At 54.1% G+C, this 19,190-nt stretch overlaps 10 protein-coding genes across 10 annotated transcripts; 8 read left to right on the top strand and 2 right to left on the bottom strand.

The window, feature by feature from the left end:
* Positions 1-1,635: 1,635 nt before the first annotated feature.
* GLOTRDRAFT_122824 (HAD-like protein) lies at positions 1,636-2,604 on the top strand (the record flags this gene model as incomplete). Its single annotated transcript, XM_007871132.1, has 3 exons — positions 1,636-1,680; positions 1,729-1,793; positions 1,855-2,604. The coding sequence occupies exons 2-3, from the start codon at positions 1,731-1,733 to the stop codon at positions 2,602-2,604; spliced, it is 813 nt and encodes a 270-aa protein (XP_007869323.1). The 5' UTR covers positions 1,636-1,680; positions 1,729-1,730.
* Positions 2,381-3,796, bottom strand: GLOTRDRAFT_140565 (uncharacterized protein). The gene is made up of 5 exons (XM_007871133.1): positions 3,577-3,796; positions 3,425-3,524; positions 3,247-3,369; positions 2,772-3,189; positions 2,381-2,717 (listed from the first exon to the last, which is right to left on the bottom strand). Exons 1-4 carry the CDS (start codon positions 3,690-3,692, stop codon positions 2,782-2,784), a joined length of 747 nt encoding a protein of 248 aa, XP_007869324.1. The 5' UTR covers positions 3,693-3,796; the 3' UTR covers positions 2,381-2,717; positions 2,772-2,781.
* A 180-nt stretch (positions 3,797-3,976) lies between these two features.
* On the top strand, positions 3,977-4,704 carry GLOTRDRAFT_107706 (histone; the record flags this gene model as incomplete). The annotated part of the gene is made up of 5 exons (XM_007871134.1): positions 3,977-3,983; positions 4,134-4,265; positions 4,335-4,464; positions 4,520-4,606; positions 4,665-4,704. The coding sequence occupies 5 exons, from the start codon at positions 3,977-3,979 to the stop codon at positions 4,702-4,704; spliced, it is 396 nt and encodes a 131-aa protein (XP_007869325.1).
* A 370-nt stretch (positions 4,705-5,074) lies between these two features.
* Positions 5,075-7,031, top strand: GLOTRDRAFT_132253 (uncharacterized protein; the record flags this gene model as incomplete). The annotated part of the gene is made up of 6 exons (XM_007871359.1): positions 5,075-5,555; positions 5,621-5,810; positions 5,865-5,905; positions 5,954-6,633; positions 6,685-6,848; positions 6,905-7,031. 6 exons carry the CDS (start codon positions 5,075-5,077, stop codon positions 7,029-7,031), a joined length of 1,683 nt encoding a protein of 560 aa, XP_007869550.1.
* A 377-nt stretch (positions 7,032-7,408) lies between these two features.
* GLOTRDRAFT_47756 (uncharacterized protein) lies at positions 7,409-7,906 on the bottom strand (the record flags this gene model as incomplete). Its single annotated transcript, XM_007870998.1, has 3 exons — positions 7,409-7,435; positions 7,490-7,557; positions 7,618-7,906. 3 exons carry the CDS (start codon positions 7,904-7,906, stop codon positions 7,409-7,411), a joined length of 384 nt encoding a protein of 127 aa, XP_007869189.1.
* Positions 7,907-8,427: 521 nt separating this feature from the next.
* On the top strand, positions 8,428-10,032 carry GLOTRDRAFT_140568 (uncharacterized protein). The gene is made up of 5 exons (XM_007871135.1): positions 8,428-9,002; positions 9,084-9,189; positions 9,248-9,412; positions 9,471-9,705; positions 9,779-10,032. Exons 1-5 carry the CDS (start codon positions 8,483-8,485, stop codon positions 9,968-9,970), a joined length of 1,218 nt encoding a protein of 405 aa, XP_007869326.1. The 5' UTR covers positions 8,428-8,482; the 3' UTR covers positions 9,971-10,032.
* Positions 10,033-11,531: 1,499 nt separating this feature from the next.
* GLOTRDRAFT_95800 (uncharacterized protein) lies at positions 11,532-12,359 on the top strand (the record flags this gene model as incomplete). The annotated part of the gene is made up of 6 exons (XM_007871136.1): positions 11,532-11,715; positions 11,775-11,813; positions 11,845-12,022; positions 12,104-12,151; positions 12,202-12,217; positions 12,273-12,359. 6 exons carry the CDS (start codon positions 11,532-11,534, stop codon positions 12,357-12,359), a joined length of 552 nt encoding a protein of 183 aa, XP_007869327.1.
* Positions 12,360-13,508: 1,149 nt separating this feature from the next.
* On the top strand, positions 13,509-15,183 carry GLOTRDRAFT_95801 (uncharacterized protein; the record flags this gene model as incomplete). Its single annotated transcript, XM_007871137.1, has 5 exons — positions 13,509-14,193; positions 14,372-14,545; positions 14,726-14,755; positions 14,894-14,937; positions 15,127-15,183. The coding sequence occupies 5 exons, from the start codon at positions 13,509-13,511 to the stop codon at positions 15,181-15,183; spliced, it is 990 nt and encodes a 329-aa protein (XP_007869328.1).
* Positions 15,184-17,221: 2,038 nt separating this feature from the next.
* GLOTRDRAFT_132258 (uncharacterized protein) lies at positions 17,222-17,590 on the top strand (the record flags this gene model as incomplete). The annotated part of the gene is made up of 3 exons (XM_007871138.1): positions 17,222-17,417; positions 17,471-17,493; positions 17,552-17,590. The coding sequence occupies 3 exons, from the start codon at positions 17,222-17,224 to the stop codon at positions 17,588-17,590; spliced, it is 258 nt and encodes an 85-aa protein (XP_007869329.1).
* An 805-nt stretch (positions 17,591-18,395) lies between these two features.
* GLOTRDRAFT_47791 (translocation protein) lies at positions 18,396-19,190 on the top strand (the record flags this gene model as incomplete). The annotated part of the gene is made up of 3 exons (XM_007871002.1): positions 18,396-18,534; positions 18,600-19,081; positions 19,131-19,190. The coding sequence occupies 3 exons, from the start codon at positions 18,396-18,398 to the stop codon at positions 19,188-19,190; spliced, it is 681 nt and encodes a 226-aa protein (XP_007869193.1).

Below are 19,190 nucleotides of genomic sequence, written 5' to 3' on the forward strand. Positions count from 1 at the left end.
AGCCACACTGCTCAGTCACCAAGCAGCGAAGAGAGCATTTTAGGCAGTCATTACCGGTAATGCTCCTGCACCGCCCTCTTTAACTTCTTCTTCGCATGCTGGTACTCCTCCGGATTCCTTCTGACAGCATCAAGGTGCCTCATCTCCCCATGCCCATTACCATTGCTATGACTCTTTCTGGGCTCCTCCTCCGGCTGCGGCTCCAGCGTCTTCTCGCTATCGCTCCCCTCCCCCGCGCTCTTATCCTCCCTGTCCTTCTCCTTCTCCTTGCCCTCCCCACTCCTCGTCCTCGTCACGGACCACTTCAAGCTCAACTCGGGTATGGTTTGGTTCACCGCCTGCCTCAGTCTCTGCGCATTATTATATAAAGCGGAAGCGGGTCCTTGCACGGGGTGTGCCTCGTAGAACAGCTTGCGGTGGTCCTTGAGCTCCTGCAGCTGCTCCTTGAGGGCCGCGCTCCGCGCCTTGGCCTCCTTCTCCCGGTCGAGGTAGAAGCTCTCGATCTTCTCGAGCTCCGCGTCCAGCATCTCGAAGAACTGTAGCTCTACGGGCGAGAGCATCGGGAGCAGGTCCTTCAGAGGGATGTTGGGGAGCGTCGGGCGGCCTGCAATTGGGTTAGTAGCGTCAAGGTGGGGACGTGAAGGGGCACATACGGGGTCCGACAGAGCTCATGCGCCGCGTAAAAATGCGCGACTGAGACTGCTGGTGCGTGGGGCGCGCGGGCCGCTTGGGGGTTCGACTCGCGTCAGAGGACCCGGTCTCACGCGAACTCTGCGAGACCGTTCGGGGAGAACGCGAAGCCTATTTCGTACGTTCAAAGCATATCTACCCCCTGATATTGCCAGTTGAACTCACGATGTTTCGGCCGCTTCCGGGGAACGGGACGGGTGTGGTGGAGGTCGAGGTGCTAGCGAAAGGCTGGTCGGCGTGATCTGCGGCATTGGACCGTCCGGGGAGAGCTCCCGATTCCTCAACTTCTTCGACAGGAGATACAGTGCCTTCTTGAGCTTTACGGATTGCGGTGATGCGTTTCTTCAAGCCGCGGTAGTCGCTTTGCGAATAAAGGGTCGGTTCACTTAGTATACGGGCAGAATATGGCCACGCACATGTACGCCCTCTTCCATTCGGGTGTCTAGGGATATAGTATCTCATTCCTGGTCGTGTGACCGTGCAGAAATGCGCGCTCACCTGCGTTTCTTCAAGATATCTGGGCGAGGAGGTTTCATTCGGATCAGACGGTCAAGTCCATCCAGACCACGTACCGTGCAAATTTCATGGCTGAATCGTGAGTGCATGCAGAGAATGTCGAGTTTCGTGTACCTGCTCAAAGTAATCGTATATCTCTGGTGTTAAAAGGCTTTTATTCGGACCTAATGCCAGAACGTGCAACTTCGAAGTCAAAGGTAAGCTAAAATTAGACGCGTCGGATATCCGCGGGAAATGAAGCTGACAAAGCGAAGACTTTACATTCTGACTTCGCTACGCCACGTGCACCCATCCTCGGGTTTCAGTGCGTTGCCCGTATTTTGCCACCGGCAACGCAGCGGTCGCGGATGACGTCACGCGTCCTGACGGGGACGAGGAAGGCGTCTGGCTTCATACTTAAGTGTATGCACTTGCAATTAGTTCGTATCTGATTGCTTTCTAACATACTGCGAACGCCCGTTCACAGCCGCAAAGGTGACATCGGCTGTGCAGAACAATGACTGGTACTCATATTGAAAGCAGATATGGCCGAGCCCAAGTTGACACAATTCAAGGCGTTGCTGTTCGACGTCTACGGGACGCTCGTGGTGCGTGGAACGGTGCTTACCCGTAGATTCCTTGCGATAACATATTTTCGATGCGGCACAGGATTGGGAGACAGGGATATACGACCGACTCAAGCCGCTGCTCGAACGCGCGAACAAGCCGTGGTCAAAGAAGGAAGCGCTAACCGCGTTCTATTCCGTAGAGAGAGACCTGCAAGCCCAGAACCCCGGCATGCTTTACGCCGACCTCCTCGCCAAGGGGCACGCCGAGTTCGAGAGCAGGCTGAAGGGCGGAGGCTCCGCGGCGCCGGCGGTGACGACCGAGTCCGACCCGTCTACGTCTGCGTCCGGCTCACGGTCAGGGGACGGCAGCGCAGACGAAGACGCGGAGCACATCGCGTTCGGCCAGTCGATCAAAGACTGGCCGATATTCCCTGACACCATTCCCGCCCTGTCCATGCTCTCCGAGACGTACAAGCTCGTGGTCCTCTCCAACGTCGACCGGACGTCGTTTGCGCACACGAGGGCGGCGCTGGAGGGCCCCGGGCATTTCACTTTCGACTTGGTGATCACCGCGCAGGACGTCGGGTCGTACAAGCCGTCCCTGGCGAATTTCGAGTATGCGCTGAAGGAGATCAAGGAGAAGTTCGGGATCGACAAGGACGGCGTGCTGGTCGTGGCAAACAGTCTGGCGCACGACCATGTCCCAGCCAACGCCTTGGGTATCGCGAGCTGTTGGATCGAGAGGCCTGGTGCAACTATGGGCCAGGATGCAAAGGCTCGCCATGTATTCGACTTTAAGACGTTGGGAGACATGGCAGATGCTGTCGCAAAGGAGAAAGCGAAGTCGTAGACATAGGATGTACTCACGAGGTACTCGAAACTTCGAGGGCACCGTATCGTTGTAGGTTGAGCAGGTAAAGAATCCATTGTAATAAATATGATGCAAACACGGATGAGCAGCGTCTATCTCGAGGATCGATCAGCGTTGACGAAGCCGCACTGTACAATGGCACTTACTAGATTACGATTACTTGACGGCCCCTTTAACGTTCTTTTCCCCCTTCTCAGGGACCTTCTGCTGCAGCCTCTCCAGGAGCACCTTCGTGCACCGCAACAACGCCTCACTCTCCTCCGCCTTGGCATCCCCGCACCCCGCCCACCGGATCTTCAGGTTCTCATCCACGAGATACACGTACCCGATGTGCTTGTTCACCATCCCCATGTCCTCGCGCACGAACTCCATGTTCTGGCTCGACGCGAGGTACCTGGAGTGCATCTCCGGCGGGACGCTTCGTCTTATCGAGGAGAGGAAAATAGAGACGAGCATCGATTTGAGCACGTTTTCTTGCAGGTTGATGAGGACGTGCTGGTAGCGGGGGTATTGCGGGTTGAGGAAGGCTGCGTTGGTGCTTTGGACAAAGTACCGGATATGTTCCTGGGAAATGAGACAAATCTCAGCAGAAGGGCAGAGGGCATTTGAGACAAAACGTACGTCGGATATTTGGGTTGTGAGGATGCCCACGACAGAGATCTTCCCTCGAAGGAGATCCGTCGTGTGTACTTTCGTGTTCTTGTCCAACGGTGTGCCGGCTATGTCAGGAAAGTACAGGGCTTTCTGGTCCGTGCATTGTTAAGAAATAGCAGTCGTAAGGAAGATGATGCAGGCTCACGTCCTCCCGAATTGCAGTTGGAGGCGCAATCCATGTTTTGCCACCGAATTTCCGGGTGCGATTCAGGTCAGCGAAATAGCCCTTGCCTACTTCCTTGATTCTAGAAAAGTTCAGGCATGCGTACATATCAAGAGCAGCAAAAGAGCACTAACAAATGGTCTCTCTGCGCACGTCGTTTCTCCGGGTCTATCAATTCCATCTGCTTTTCGCCCCACGTCTTCACGAAAGTCGAAGGTCTTTCCTTGACTCCCAAAGGCCGCTGTAACATCGGTAACTGATATCGCTCATCCTTTTCACTGTTTTCATCCTCGCCAGCGGTCGCATAGCACCTGCTAGTCGCGAAGGGTGCTCGCTTCAATGGCCTAACGGGCGAGAACTGGGAGGCTCGACGCAAGGCAGAAAACATACGGAAAAGGAAATTCTCAGTCGCGTATGGGATAAGCAGATCACGTGGCCATATATAAAGGCGCGTTTGTTGACCGGCGCTGGCGTCAACTTCTTCTTCATCAACCACCACCGTCGCAAGCCTCTGCCCTGTAAATACCAGTCGAAATGGTACGTGAGCTTGTCTCTTACTCATATAGCGTGTTGTACTCATGCTGTTGGTGCTGTGTAGAGCGGAAAAGGTACATCATTTGACTTGACTGACGCGTTTTGTGGTGGACGATTGTTCACTGTTGAGCAGGAAAGGCCGGAAAAGCTGCTGCAGGTGGGAAGGCGGGCGGCGAAACCAAGACGCAGTCGCGTTCCGCGAAGGCGGGGCTCCAGTTCCCCGTCGGTCGTGTCCACCGTCTCTTGAAGAAGGGCAACTACGCGCAGCGCGTCGGTGCCGGCGCCCCAGGTGAGTGCCATTCGCGTCCTCGTCGAGATGACGTAGTGAACTGACTGACTCGTTTTACGTCGCGTCTAGTGTACTTGGCTGCTGTCCTCGAGTACCTGGCTGCTGAGATTTTGGAGTTGGCCGGTAATGCTGCGAGAGATAACAAGAAGCAGCGTATCGTGCCTCGTCACCTCCAGCTTGCCATCCGTAATGATGAAGAGTACGTTTCAACCAGTCGTTGGTCGTTCGGTATCTTACGAGCGTGATTGCGACAGGCTGCACAAACTTCTGGGCAACGTCGTCATCAGTCAGGGTGGTGTCGTACCCTTCATCCAGCCCGAGCTTCTTCCGAGCAAGTCAAGGTCTGTTTTAGCTATTCTTTCTAGTTATTCTTGGTCCACCTGCTCACGTCATTTATAGTAAGGGAAAGAAGGGTGAGGGTGTCAGCCAGGAGGTGTAAACGTTTTTCTGTCTCGATTTATTTACGATTATATTTCTCTGCATTCTGTACTCTTGTACTTGTAATTCGTCACTAGCATTGTAATACTATCCGCCTTGGTGGATGTCTACAACATCGTGCTTGATGTCGCTTGCGAGGTGTATGTCAAATTGCTCAGACCGGCGTCTGCCACCCGCCAGGCCTATTTAGCGGAACAACTCAATTATAGCGATGGCCATTCCCGAATCCTAATACACTCGGACAGGGCAGCTTGTCCATGCCGTTTCACTCATTTTAACCTCGCTCTCTTTGTTTAGTACCTCACCACCTACAACGACACCAACATCTGGCAGGACTCGACTTAGAGGACGTCCTCTTGAACTGAGCCGAAATGGGATGGACAGCACCCCCGACTCGCCGCGAAGTCTCGCTTCTCCTCTTCTGTCTCACTGCATTTATCCTTGGGTACAATCTTGAAGTCTCGTTGTCTACCGTGGGTCTGGATGCCCCGACGCGAGCAACATTCTCGAAGAAAATTGGTGTGGGCGGGGATCCGGGGCTGGAGAGGGACGGGCGGAAACCGAGAGCGTGGCGGGACCGGCTGGAGAGGGAGGTTGTGGGGGACTGGGAGTGGGATGAGGGAGAGGTTTTGCACACGTGGGGCGAGGACAAGGAAGGGAGCTGGGAGAGGTACGGGTATAACTTTAGTGATCTAAGGGACTCGGATATTACTTGGAGGAAAGCGGCGAGTATGCTCGGAGCGCAAAGAGGCCTCGGAGAGGTACAGTTGCTGGGGCCGATTAATGTCGACGAAGGAAGGACGCACTGGGGGAGCGACGTGCCTATGAGCCGAATAGTAAGCCATGTTCCAGGTACGTGCTTACCCCTGACATCCCATCTCAGGACTGAAATATATGTTAATTTGTCGCTTTGCCAGGGTTCACAATACTGGATAACGCTGTTTATGCCAACGGGACAATGTTTATCGTTAGCCCCAACGACCTGTCAGCACCACTTAGCAGCATTGCCTCGTCCTCGACAAACCCTTCAGAACCTCCCAGTCACGCAGAGTGGCAGGTCATAAGACCTGACGATGCGGCTGCAAGATTTGGCGACCATGCCCAGAAGTAGGTGGTTCCCACTTACATCACCAGCTCGTCTGACGAGGATCTCCTTCGCAGAATCAGTGGGGTTTCGTTTATATCCACGGACCCATCAACTCGTGAGTATCCGCCTTGGGGCATATATGTATGTACTAACCTCCTACCAGTTCAAGATAATTACACCCTTATCTCGCTATGGCGAGCATATTCGACCCTCGATCAAGATCAAGACATCACTTCGACAGGTTCTAGCACCCTCCCGCCACCCCTCCGCCTGATCTACCCGAACATCCAGACATACTCCGACCACCAGAAACGCCCAGAGGCCGGCGACCCAGAAATACCCCGCGTACGCTCTCGCAACGGCATTCACCCCTTCCTCGTCAAGGCCGCCTTCCCCACCGCTGGGGTGTGGTACGCCGAAGACTGGGAGGACCTCAAGAAGACTGAAGTACCTTTCCTCCTGGAGCGCGTCGTCCTGCTCGATCGGGCTGCGGCGCAGCGCTCAGGATTGGAGAGCGGGCTGCCCTTCTGGGCGAACGCGTTCACGCGGATGGAGGCGTCCCCGTACTGGTGGGCGCCCATCCGGAAGACGCTTGCGGGGTTCCTGAGCGTGGACTTGGACGAAGAGGGTGCGGGCAAGGGGAGGAAGACTGCGAAAACGAAGCCGGTGATTACGTATATTACGAGGCAGAACGAGGAGCAGGGGGCGAGGCTGCGTCCGCAGGACCACCAGCTGCTGGTGGATGCGCTCCGAGGATTGGAGAAGCATTATGGGTACGAGGTCCATGTGGTTTCGCGCGAGACGGAATGGAAGGACAGGATGAGCGCCATTTTACGATCATCGGTATGAGCCATCTGATTGTACAGTGCGGTGATTGACTGACGTCTGCTCTAGATGATTCTCAGTGTTTACGGCGACCATCTCGCGGATGCCGTCTTCATACAGCCATGGCCACGCTCTATGGTCATGGAATTCTTCCCGCCGGATACGTTCGTCCGCGATAGAGAATTACCCGCGAAGAGCATGGGAGTTCAATACATGGCTTGGTGGTATGGCAGGTATGATCCGAAGAGGTTTATAAGTGTCCACAGTCGTTCTGACCTATTCCTTTTAGGAAATTCTCCGGCGATTCGTTACCGTCATCAACACGACTGCCTGACCAGACGCAAAGACAAGAGATAGCTCTTGATGCGTCAGCCGTGGCTCAGGCTGTCCGGGAAGAATTGTCTCGGAAGCCATGAGATCGCAGCATCTTCTGCGCCCTGGGAGGGCGGCTAGTGGTCCTCAGACTATAACTTATTGCCTATATCCCTTTCTGCGCTTTATAATACCTCACATGTCCATCTACGCATGCATCCATCTTCTCGTCTTTCATACGGCTTTCTTGACGCAATACGGACTCTAATATAGGCATGTACGTTACGCATCATTAATATAGACAAGACGCCTGGTTGTCGACTTTTACAACCGCACTGTAGGACGTCAATAGGAAGAGTTCGTAAGACATCGGTTTCCTTGATAGACCTACGCAACGTTGAGAGGCGTACTCGTAAACCCATATATTAGTGTAAGTTATATATGTGCCATAGCTATACTAGAAGCCCGACCATCCTCTAGTCTAGTATGGTGCGGCAGCAGCCTGGCACTAGAGTGGAAAGCGGATGAGCAGGATACGGACAAGTGAGAGGGAAATACTCACAGCCTTCAGCTGCTCAAGGTACCACGTACACGACGGCAGGTCGGCCTTCTCCAAGCACTTGGTGAACTCTGAGAGCGCGTTGTCAGCCCCAGGAACGTGCGTACTAAATAGAGCCATGAATTACTCACCCTTCGCCTGGGCCTCACAGCTGATGCCCATCGCCTGCTGCTGGTTCGCAAGCGGTGCAGCGTTTGCCTGCTGATTCAGCTGCTGGGGCGTGGCCTCCTCGGGGGCCCGCGCAGAGCTGCCGCCGAAGAGCATGTTCGAGATACCGTGCCCGATCGTCGAGCCGACTGCGACGGAGCCAGCGGTGGCGGCCATCTGGGCGAGCATGCCGGGCTGCTGCGTCTGCCCAGCCGCGTGCGCCTGTGGGGGCACAGGGGGCGCATGCGCCGGGTTGGAGTGGGGAGCGGGCATGGTCGCGGTGGATGCACTCCGGGTTTGGGCGGGTGCAGAACGCGCAGGGGCGGGCGCGGGGCGAGAACGAGATTGACGCTGCACCTCATAAGTAACTGTACAAAAACATTCAGAAAGTAAAAGAGAACATACCGGCATGTTGTGCTTTCGAGGACGTGTATGTCAGACGAGAGCAGTGAGTGGTTCACTTAAAACCTCTGAATATCCCTCTGCCGTGATTTGCCGAATACACGCAATGCCTCCGGCGGTAAACATATGCAAATACAGGCTTTTTACTAGGAACACGTGGAATATTTGGGATGAGCAACTCTCCTTTTCTTCCGGAGCTTAAAACATTAGAATGACTCTCACAAGTGAAGGGGAATACTGATATTTGGTGGAGGCGATTGAGGATAGAGTTCAGCTTCAGCTTCAGCCTTCCAGTAGTGCACAACGGGAGTGGCGGAGAAACAAGGACAAATAGCAGGAAATTGATCCGCCAATTTCCCTCGGATTTGCTTGGGATTTGCCACCAGGTCCGGTCTTGCTGCACGATCTGCGCTCGGGTAGCCTGAGTCTCAGCTTTTGGTAGCATCCATGAACGGACTTGGGACTAGAAAATGCATTGATACGGTCTTGCTGCGGTCGCAGCAGAGCTTCAACCGCAGAAAACAATTCCTCGGGGTGTACTATGGGGCAGCTTCCAACTGCATGCGATCTTATGCATCCGCTAGCGCGAATGTCGTGCAGCGACCTACCGCGAAGAAGGCGAACCCGCCTATGTCGCAGACTAAGCCGGTCTTGAACACCGCCAAAACTCCTACGTCTGCCCCCTTCAAAGTCTCCTTCGCTGGTGACACTACCCCCGCCCGAAAAGCCCCCGCTCCAGCGGCACCCAAGCCTGCCGCCTTCTCCTTAAGACCCAAGCTTACAGGCAAGATCAAGAGCAATGCCCTAAATAGACGCCACGAAGCCCTTGCAGCTACGGAGATAAAAGAGGCGAAACAAGCGCGCGCAGAGCAGCTCGAAAAGCAGTTGGAGCAGTTGAAGGAGCTCGCCGCTATCGAGCGGCATAACCCCACAATTGACCCGTGGTCTGGTGCCGTGCAGACGTTAGGTGTGTTACAGCAGAGCCTGTGACGCGTGTGCGGTCGCTCATTGCACTATCGCAGTCCCTGACTGATCGTACCGTCCGTAGACCTTCACATACCCCTCTCACGCTCGTTCAAGGAGGGTGCGACGCTCAGGGATCATGTCGACGAGTGGAAATTGACATTTCAGAACTATGTCCGGAACGTCATCAGGTAAGTCTGCAGTTCCGTCCATCTCTCTGGGGCAGGTGGTTAACACCGCATTCTGCAGCATGTGGCGGATGGCCAAGGCCAATGCCTTCCCGGACGTCGACGTTAAGCGGCGGTATTCGCTGAACGTGCTTCTGCCAGCGAGGATAAAGCCCAACGACTGGCTAGCGCCCTTCCGCGCGATGGCCTTGAAGAATTACAAGCAGGTGCTCCAAGCCCTTGCCAAGTACGTGCCCACCCCTCTGTCGGTTCCTCTGCCTCATGGACCTGTGGGTTGCGCATAGCCTGGACGAGAGGACCATGAAACGCCTGACGACAGGGTCCTACCAGGACGACATGCTGAAGTACATAAAGCAAGCCCGCGATCAGAAGATGCACCTTAAGCAACACTACGTCAAGGATAACCAGCCGCCCATCGTGGTCAGTATCCGCGCCATCGAGGGCTACCTCGGCGCCGAAGAGCCCAAGATCGGGAACAGGCTCCTTGTGCAAATCTGCGTGATGTTCGATATGGAGCAGGTATGTGGGCGGAGTGTTCCGCTTTCCTATACTCCGTTGTGTCCAGTGTGAGTGACAAGCTTTGTTGTGGTAGACGATAGAGGTCTACAACAGGGACGGCAAGCTGCTCACGCGCGAAGGCGCCATCGCGCTCAACCAGGAGCCCCAGCCGAGTCGGACGGTGGAGTTCATAGTGTTCGAGAAGAAGATGTGGTATGACGGGCCGTGGGTCATCCGGGACCAGCTCTATCCTGGAGTGAAGCCCAAGTTCACGGAGCTGCAGTAGAGAGCAATAGGCATTATACGCGGTTACATGCTATGCTAATATCATTAGAGCTTGGTTCCCACCGCCGGTGTGTTCGCCTGACTTGCGTTATTGCCAGGATGTACCTTCCCGCATGAGGTCCAACATAGTCCGCTAAACACAATGGAGTTCGTGTGCAGATTTCCATGCCATGGACCCAATCAAGGCTGTGATTCAAGCAGTTGGGGGCTTCCGTTGCCGGCAACTCTGCAGGTACTCTTTCGATGGGTTCGTAACGAGCGTACCGCAGCCCTCCTGACCAATTCATCAAGTGTTCCCGTTCCAGCGAGCGGGGCTGCTTTACTTTTGCCGTCACTTTTGCCGAGGGGCGCCATCTGGTGGTGTTGGACTGATTCTACGTCTCGAAGGAAGGTGTAGGTGCGCGACGAGTGCGGCATCGGCAGGTACGCGCATAACCCCTCGGGAAGATTCCGCGCTGGTTACGACTGTTGTTGCGTCGTCTCGCTGACCTCCTTGTGCAAGGGGCCCGCTTCAGCCTTACGTCGGACGGCACCATGACCTATGGCGTTCGAGCCTTCGTACGGACCGGAGGTGAAGGTAATGGAAGGGGTGATTAAGGCAGATGGTACTGCTTTGCTATCGGTCCGCCCCCCAGGCGAGTTGGTTGTGCGTGTGTGACCGCCAAGCAATGTTGTTTCCGGCTTGGTTCTCATGGTACATCTGGGAAGTACGGAATAATGATTGTCAACGTCCGTTTCATCGCGTCTGTCTCTATCATACGTTAAGTAATACTCAGCCGTATGTATACGGTGGGGGAAGGGGATTGTGATATGCCGGTAAGTACGCTTCGTGTATTCTGCTGTCTTCCAATATCCTGTGTGAATAAAGTCTTTTCTTCGTAGCAGGATTGCGCGCGTAGACTACGACTTTGCGACAGAATCCATAATCGCAGGCTGCTGGACACTGACCAATGGAAGCCGGACTGGGGATTTTCTGGCTCGCAATTCCTCAATGGCCTCCTGCCAATGGAACTCCTCGGGGCCGACAAGTTTGTTCACAACTTCTCCTTGATGCTGTAGACACCATGTGCCTGTCGGCTAAGTGTCTGGTCCTTGCTGCTTAATTGACGATCGTCGGATCCGCACTGCGATGCAGGAATCACTCACCTATGCAATTGTGTTGTTCCTTCTCAGGCTCAGGTTTGTTGTGATTCCAGTGCATGCCGGTCATCGCTGGCTTCGAGCTCGTGATCGCGCGGATCACTCGGCCTGCTCGACTTTCCTCTTCCCCGACCACCGGCCCCGCTGCCCCTCCGCTCCCGTAGGTATCGTAGGTCGTGTACTGGTGCCCCCCTCCCCCCCCATACAGAGTACTAGCGATAGCTATCTGACCCCACTTCCCTCTGCGTGTCGCGTGAAATGGAAGGCATGCTCATAGGTTGTATAAGCTTTGACCGGACCGCGCCTCAAGAGATCATTTTCCATCGTAAATGGGCAACGATTTGGCAGTAGTCCTCCAGTTCACCCGGGACACAGTCGACTGCTCTCTAAAGCCCTCTGCAGCACCACTCGACCACTCGACCATGTCCAAGATGCAGCTCTCGACCGTCGCTGCCAGCCTGGGTCTTGCGGCCTTCGCAAGCACTTTCCTCGCTTTCCCAGTCAGCGCGGACGCCGTCACCATCCCGCCCTCACCCTACGACAACAACAATAATCCCAAGCAGTACTGGAACTACAAGTATCCCTGGGGCGACACCCACAACGGAGGTGAATTTCTCCTACCTAACCCGATGCAGTCAGTTGCCGCTGATGCGATGTACTTCTAGCTGCTCGCATGGTCCCGGGCCACGTTCAGGCCTCCGGAGGTGTGCTCACTCTAACCGCGAACCCCGCGAGCGCCCCAAGTCGAGGATCAAGTACACTCGGGCACGATCTGGGCCAAGGAGCAGGTCAAAGTCGACGAGTCGAGCGCGGTCGGGTACGAGGCCGAGGCTGAGTTCATCGCGCCGACTGCCAAGGGTACCTGGCCCGCTAACGCTGCGAGTGGCTGGCCTCCGGAGATCGACATCGCGGAGTGAAGTTCCATACCGCTGGTGTTGAGGACGATCTCCGGGAACAACTGAGATCTCAACGTCGATTGCTACCTGGATAACAGACTCCAGGCTACTCACACGGCCAAAGGCCTCTGGAAGGCCTTGGACCTGTGAGTGATCTATGGCCAAGGATAAGGGCACTTGACTAACCTGCTTCCAGCATCATGGACTTGCAGGTGCGACAGGCGCTCCTCTGTCTCTTATTGTTCTTGCTTATGTGTTCCTTTGCAGATCCAGGGTAGTTCTGGCTTCCCTGGTCCGTCGGGAACTACTGCCTTGAAGGTTCGCCACGTCAAGACGACCAGGTTGACCGCCTGAGGCTCTCTCATGCTTCTTGACCAGTTCGAAGTACAAGTAACTTGTTCGAGTTGCTTTGAAAACTTGGGCCGTCGCCTGTAACTCCATTGTTTTCAACATCATTCCTTCATTTGGTGTTCTACTATCTTCTTCTTTCCGAGATACTTTCCTCAAAACGCAAAAACAGAAGATTCGTCGCTGTTATTTGTCGTCTGTGCTGTGGAACATATACGTAGTCAACTCGCTCGTATACTTTGGCCGCAAATACCATTCGAAGATTTGTGTGTTTTCATTCATACGGCATACGATCAAAGAGCGGCATCCGGATTCACAGTGCTACTGGCTGACACGCTTGAAAACACTGCTGAGTTCGCATTATCCAAGGACATTTATTCTTCCTCGATGTGGCATCATTACGACGAGGAAAATTTGGCAAGCCGGAAGGTGTAACATTAGTGCTGCTCAATTCTTATTTCGTTCGTCCGTTCGTCTGTTCGTTCGATTGAGCGCGTCCAAAAGAGTGAGGAAGCAATGATGGCCGGCGATCCGGGACCACGGTCATGTGATGTGCTCACCGGTCGCGGCAAGGCATCGAGAATTTCCGTGGCTAGTTATGTGGACGAAATCCGTCGACGTAGATTACATGCCACATTATTCTCCTCATAGCAATTCTGAGACGTATGGACCGGGTGCCCAGGCTGAGTATTGACCCAATTGGGGCTCTTATCATGCTTGTGCATATATCTCGAAAAAGCCTCAGGAAATAAATGTGCCGGCCACCAACGGAGAACACATCACATGACCGTGGTCCCGGATCGCCGGCCATCATTGCTTCCTCACTCTTTTGGACGCGCTCAATCGAACGAACAGACGAACGGACGAACGAAATAAGAATTGAGCAGCACTATTCAGTTCTACAGTTAACTTCCGGGATTGTCCGAGACGCGATCGGCGGCTGACCGCTGCGCGCCAGGACGCGCCTTGCTCGAACCGACACGCCTGTCCACCCGCGCCCGTCCCGCCCGAAACAGCAGCGAAGGCTGTCTCGGACGCTATGTGCGCTGACAGATAAAAGGGCGAACATCCCGTTCGACATGCCCCAGATACTTGCTATCTACCCCAGCGAGCACCCTGCTAGCACACAACCACACGAGCCTAACCGCTTTTACCATGTTTTACCAGACCTATAACTACACCGTGGCCGTCGGCGCTGACGGGAAGATTGGGCCTGTGACCTGCGACAGCTGGTCCGACCTCACTTTTGAGCAGTTTATCGAGAAGCGAGAAGTGAGGCGGGACGAGCTGGACCGGAGGCTTGGGAGGGACCAATATGCACGAGTTGAGGAGGAGGAGAAGGAGGAGGGGGCAGTTGCTGCGGAGGACGAGGCAGCTGCTGTGGAGGAGAAGGATGAGACTTCATACTCTTACCCTGACGTTACTGACGCTTCCGCTTCATTTGATGACGATTCACAGGGCTCGTGCACGATCCGCCAGGCGCTGCGCGACTTGGAGCGGGAGAAGCTCCGCTGCTCGGTCCTCCTGAACGACATCGCGGAGGAACACTGCACGCTCAAGGAGCTGCAGCAGAGGAAACTGCGCAACCGCCAGACCCGCGTTTCCGCATCTTTTAACTCGGAAGAAGACTCCCAGGACGACATCCCCCTTGTCCATGTTCTATCAGCAATTAGGAAGGTCCAGAAGGAGATGGATGAAGCCGAGGACGTCGTGGTCCTCTCTCCGAGCATGTTCGATACCTCCCTCGAATCTGTGGCCGTTTCCCAGGTTAGCTTCCAGGAGAAAAATTCCAGGCGCTCCGGGGGCCACTACGTCAAGGCTGCCGGGGGGACCTTCGAAGGTGCGTGGTGGAAGGTCGGGGCGGACGGGATGATCGCGTAGGCGGGTGTATTGGGATGCGAAGGTGAGTCTATGATAACGGTCATGCATTCACGGTGATGAGGCTGTCGAACGAGTTGATCGCCGTTTGGCAACCTCATCATCGAACTTCGAGCTTACCGTGTGTTCGTGGATTTCAGATCAGAATCTACCTGGATTTCAGATCAGAATCTACCGCACAGACCAGGACTTCGGGAAGGAAGCCGTGATGGTGATATCTTTGGTAACATACTTCCTCAAGCAACTACCATCGCAATGTCTTGTCCTTAAACGCTCTTTTGCTAGACTGTCGACGCTCATTTATTCTTGTCATGGTCAGTCAATACGTGCGTCGAGCGATACCTCAGTGAGTCAATATCGTATGTTCTTCTCTGCCCTTTCCTTCGTCGCGCGGATATTGCAGCGGCTGGCCGGCGCCTGCAATGTCCCTTCGCATTCCTTCCCCCCTTCGTTCATCTTCTATGTCGGATACTGCTGATAACGTTTGCTTTCAGGGACTTCCTACGTGTATGCATATGCAATTGGTGAGTCTACTCCAGTCTTTGTCTGTACGATGGTGGCGGGCAGCGTCTGGCCGGTGTCTGCCCGCCCTCATTGGACATCATCATCTATCTCCTTGAAACCGGAACTGCTACTAATGGACCTTGCCTCTCATTTTGTAGAGACCCCCACATACGGCCAATCAGTTACGGAAAATATATCAGCTGTGCGTAGTCAATATTTACGCCTTTACTTATACTACCTCTCCATCTTCACCCCTCCTCGAGTGTTCCAACGTCCGGCCAGCGTCTGTGGAGCTCCGAGGCTTTTTTTTCATTTCGCCCTTCTCTTTGCGCTGTCGAGGGGATGCCAGCTGACCGACTTTTTTTTCGAGGTAAATCTAAGCACCTCTTAGCTGTTCTGCGGTCCTAGTCTCCACGTCGGCCGGATGGGATGCCAGTTGATCTGGTAAGCGGGATAAAAGCAAGAAAAAAGGTACGTCGTGTATACCATCATATATTCACCGTTCAGTAGGAAGGACAGCGAGACCGGCCAGCTCGCTGTCCTACCTATTTCCTCCTTTTATCCTCCCTTTTCAAGCCCTTGACTAACTCGCGTACATACCCAGGGTCAGCTACAAAGCGAGCATCGTTGCAATGCACACTCACGAAAAAGGCACGTTCCCATATCCTTTTTTCTGTCCAAAACACTCACTGACGTACGTTGCATACCCAGGAACAAGACAAACTTTGTATGAGTGTAGTGTATTCGCCGAGAACGAGAAGCCATTGCATAGTAATCATCTTCATATCCCGGGGCGGCAAAGCCAGTGTGCCCGGCCAGCTCACTGACTTTGCCGTCCCTTCACCCATTCCGCCCCAACCACGGTCCTCTCTCGCATATATCCTCGGAGTCCGGGTAACACGATATGAGCAGCGTCGTCTATGAGAGAGGTATGTTATGACGTTTCACTTACTAAGTCCTCCAGTTCGCCGAGTACAAGGGTGCTTGCCAGCGTGCTGCACTTCCGTCCATCTTCTGTTGCTAGAACGGTTACTAATCCACGTCCCTGGTGTGCAGGCGCGCTCTGTGACTTTGGATTGGATGATCTGGGACCAATGTTCCCCTCGGTCTCCATGGGTGTTCCGAGGAGGCGGCGTGCTCAAATCGCGTAGATCAATCATCTCTTCGAAGTCTTTCTCGCCTCTAATGGCAGGCTCAGCGCTCCGTACTCTCCACCAAAGGATATGGAATAGTTCCTACTTCACTGGTAAGTGAAATACCCTTAGCGTTGCCAGACAGCAGAGTCCTCACGTCCTCGACCGCCCTTTCCTGATAGCTTGCTGTTTGATGATGTCGGTAGCTCGTTCAAAAATTTCTATGGATTGAATGTGGCTGGTAACGACGCTGGGTCGGCATGGTGCCCGGTGACAAGTGGAAGAACAATATCAGCTTACTGGGCCGACAACGTCAATACCGTCGTACCAACCCTCCAAAGCTATCTAGGCACTCACGGATGATTCAACCTTCGTCCTTGCCGGCTTCTCCGATCTTAATGTATTATGTTAGCGAGATAGCGAATCGAATGTTGTATTGTCATCTTGTTCGTCCTGGTTATCTCAGTATATCTGAGAGATGCAAGTCGGAAGGATGATTGGTACACTGCGCGAGTGTGAGTGAAAGATTGTCTGACTTGTCCGCTGAAGCTTATGTCCTAGTAGCGGTCTTGTGCCACATTCTTGGACTTGGGAGTCTCAGACTCGCACACACTGGTCATTTGAGTCCTCGAATACCCGCATTGAAAGAGAGTTGATGGCGGCTGAAGTTTTCAAGGCTATCGATGACGCGGCCGATATTGAGCTAGGGTCCCAAGAACCCCATGGCTGGCCCGAGTGCCCCGAAACTTCCCATAGGCCATATGTTCATCAATCTCAAGCATAAGATGGTTGTTGAACTGTATCTCCCTTTGGTGAAGAAGCCAAGAAGGTGGACAATGTGAGCAAACGCGCTGACTGAACTTACGTGGCCCCCTTGCCACACTTCGCCGCCCTGAGTCTGCGTGCGACCCAGGCCTTCTCGGCTAATTTGTTTGTTGATCCCGTACAAGGTAAGTTCCTAAAGTGGCTCTGGAATACGCGCGCGCTCTGATACATATGCGCAAACAAATCCTGCGATATCGTGCGACCCAATTACCATCGGACCCTCGGATCGAAACTGCCAGCGTATGAGCCAATGAGAGGTGAGGGCCAAAGGGAATCAGTTTGCTCCCTCGCCAGCGTGAATAGGTTTGGCTGTATTTGATCTTTGCTGACCTTCTGTTGGGCTTCTCTGCCACACGACGATTTACTACGCGCGCCCTCGACCCTGGCCGTTCTATAATAAAAGTCAGGGGATCCTTGGTGCCTTCCCCTCTCCACCTCTCCGCATCTCGACCACCCCGCCTCCACACCACTCGCCATCCCCAAGCCACACTACCCCGGATCTTCTTGTCGATCGCCCGCCTGATAATCATGTCGAGCCAAAATCAGAAGACTTCCGATGGCCAGACGGTCGAAAAAGTCGTCTACCCAGAAACGAAACAGCCGAATGGCATGCCGGCATATACCCGCGCTTGGGTAGAGGGGTGGACGTGGATGCCAGGCTCCAATTGTGGGGTCTGGTCAGTAGGAAAGGAGAAGGTCGAGGTTTATGAAAGTGTCCAAGAACGTACGCCTCCCTCTCTTCGTCTACGCAAACCGTCGATCCTGATGGACTCTTAGACAAAAGCAACAAGAATAATCACGTAAGTTTCGCGTTGCCTGCGCTATGATGTGTATCCTTACTGATGGTCGTGTCGCTAGCCGCCCAGCGCGGAGTGGCGGTTCATAGGGTTATCCTAATGTTGGGATGGGAGTCTTGCAAGTGTCTGTGATTGCATATAGTTTGTTCTGCATTATTCATGTTGTCCGAAAATCATGTAGTGTGAATATGTTGTGATTGTTGCTTTGTTGTACTGTGGCCTGCTGTGAAATACATCTTTATCTGACGCCTGGAACGTGACTTATTACCTAGGACATGGGACCTACATCGTTTCTGCTGAGTACGCATATTACCTCTACTAGGGCCTCCATTCGGGTAGGGTACTGTACTGTGATTCCCCAGTGTCAGTCGTTCGAAGCATGCTACTCGTACTGTTCGAGCGCTTATGCGGCTATAATATATAGCGTTGGGCTTTTATGAAGTCTGGCGCCCGCCGATAGCCTTGTTCGCCTCTGCCCTAGGACTGCGAGACTATGGCTGCTACCGCCAGTGGTTGTTGAAAGCTATGAGCGACGAGACTGCACTGTCTAGGACTCGGTAAATACTGAGATCGTTCTGAAAGCGCATCAAGTGCACTCTGCTAGTGCCTCAGCGGCTTTCGACCTTCCGGAGTGCCACAGCGTCTTAGGATGCACTTTGTGGCATCGGTAGCGAGCAGGACGTTCTTGAGATCCCAACAAGTGGATCGATCGCGATTGCAGATCCCTCCAAATTCGCGGAGCCCGAATCCTGTAAAGATAAACTGACGTAAGCCGCCACGCTGTCTTCGGCCAGCGCACCACGCTCGACGCGTTACAGTACCTTCTTTCCCTCCCCCATCCTCTCTAGGTGAGTGCCCGCGTATTCGGGGAGTAAGAGCATGTAACAGAAAGAGGAACAAGCAGAATGTCAGCGACAGCCGTTGACCAGCAAAAGAAAGCGCCAAAGGACCTTCGCAATGTCGTGGACTTCTTGCGGAGCAGCAAGGCGGGCATGAAGATACGTGTCGGTGTCTTGGGGGGGAAACGTATCGACTACTTCAAAGGTGCGCCTGCTATGCTGTATTATCCGACCGTGCTCGGAAAGCTCAATTGTCAAGTCGAATTCCAGGCAAATCTGCGATTAAAGCAGTGATGTCACCCGCGTACGCGAAACTCAAGAACGTCCCGAAAGTCACGTCGGAGGCCGAAGCACAAACGCTCCTCCACTCCATCATCCCGTTCGCATTCTTCCTCCGCGTCGAGCGCGGGCAGCCCTCCGGCTCGTCCTCGTCGTCCTCGAAAACGCTCCAGATCATCCGCGAACAGCAGTTCAAGCCCGAAGACTACTACGCGTGGTTCTACGAGGGCTCGCAATGGACAACGTATGTCGGCGCGGTCGCCATGGTCGTGATCATGCTCGCAGGCGTCATGTTTCCACTATGGCCACCCACCTTCAAGCTCGGCGTGTCGTACCTGAGTATGGGCGTGCTAGGCCTGCTCGGCCTGTTCTTCGCAATCGCCATTGTACGATTAATATTCTACATCATTACCGTCATCGTCGCATCTCCTGGTATCTGGATATTCCCGAATCTCTTTGCGGACGTCGGATTCGTAAGTCCTTCCAATAGCGTCAAGAGCTGTACTGACTGCGTTGACCTAGGTCGACTCGTTTATCCCCGTATGGGATTGGGACATCAAGAAGAAGAGCGGCAAGAAGTAA

The sequence above is a fragment of the Gloeophyllum trabeum genome, assembly GCF_000344685.1.
Source record: "Gloeophyllum trabeum ATCC 11539 unplaced genomic scaffold GLOTRscaffold_00013, whole genome shotgun sequence".
In the NCBI taxonomy this organism is placed as follows: domain Eukaryota; kingdom Fungi; phylum Basidiomycota; class Agaricomycetes; order Gloeophyllales; family Gloeophyllaceae; genus Gloeophyllum; species Gloeophyllum trabeum.

What these genes read in the sequence shown, in the direction of transcription:
- GLOTRDRAFT_140565 (XM_007871133.1), bottom strand. Translation starts at nt 3,692, where the DNA reads ATGTTACAGCGGCCTTTGGGAGTCAAGGAAAGACCTTCGACTTTCGTG. An exon ending in CGTGCGCAGAGAGACCATTT is followed by an intron (nt 3,525 to 3,576) that starts GTTAGTGCTCTT and finishes GAACTTTTCTAG; the next exon opens with AATCAAGGAAGTAGGCAAGG. An exon ending in CAACTGCAATTCGGGAGGAC is followed by an intron (nt 3,370 to 3,424) that starts GTGAGCCTGCAT and finishes TGCACGGACCAG; the next exon opens with AAAGCCCTGTACTTTCCTGA.
- GLOTRDRAFT_140568 (XM_007871135.1), top strand. Translation starts at nt 8,483, where the DNA reads ATGAACGGACTTGGGACTAGAAAATGCATTGATACGGTCTTGCTGCGG. An exon ending in TGGTGCCGTGCAGACGTTAG is followed by an intron (nt 9,003 to 9,083) that starts GTGTGTTACAGC and finishes TACCGTCCGTAG; the next exon opens with ACCTTCACATACCCCTCTCA. An exon ending in TATGTCCGGAACGTCATCAG is followed by an intron (nt 9,190 to 9,247) that starts GTAAGTCTGCAG and finishes CGCATTCTGCAG; the next exon opens with CATGTGGCGGATGGCCAAGG.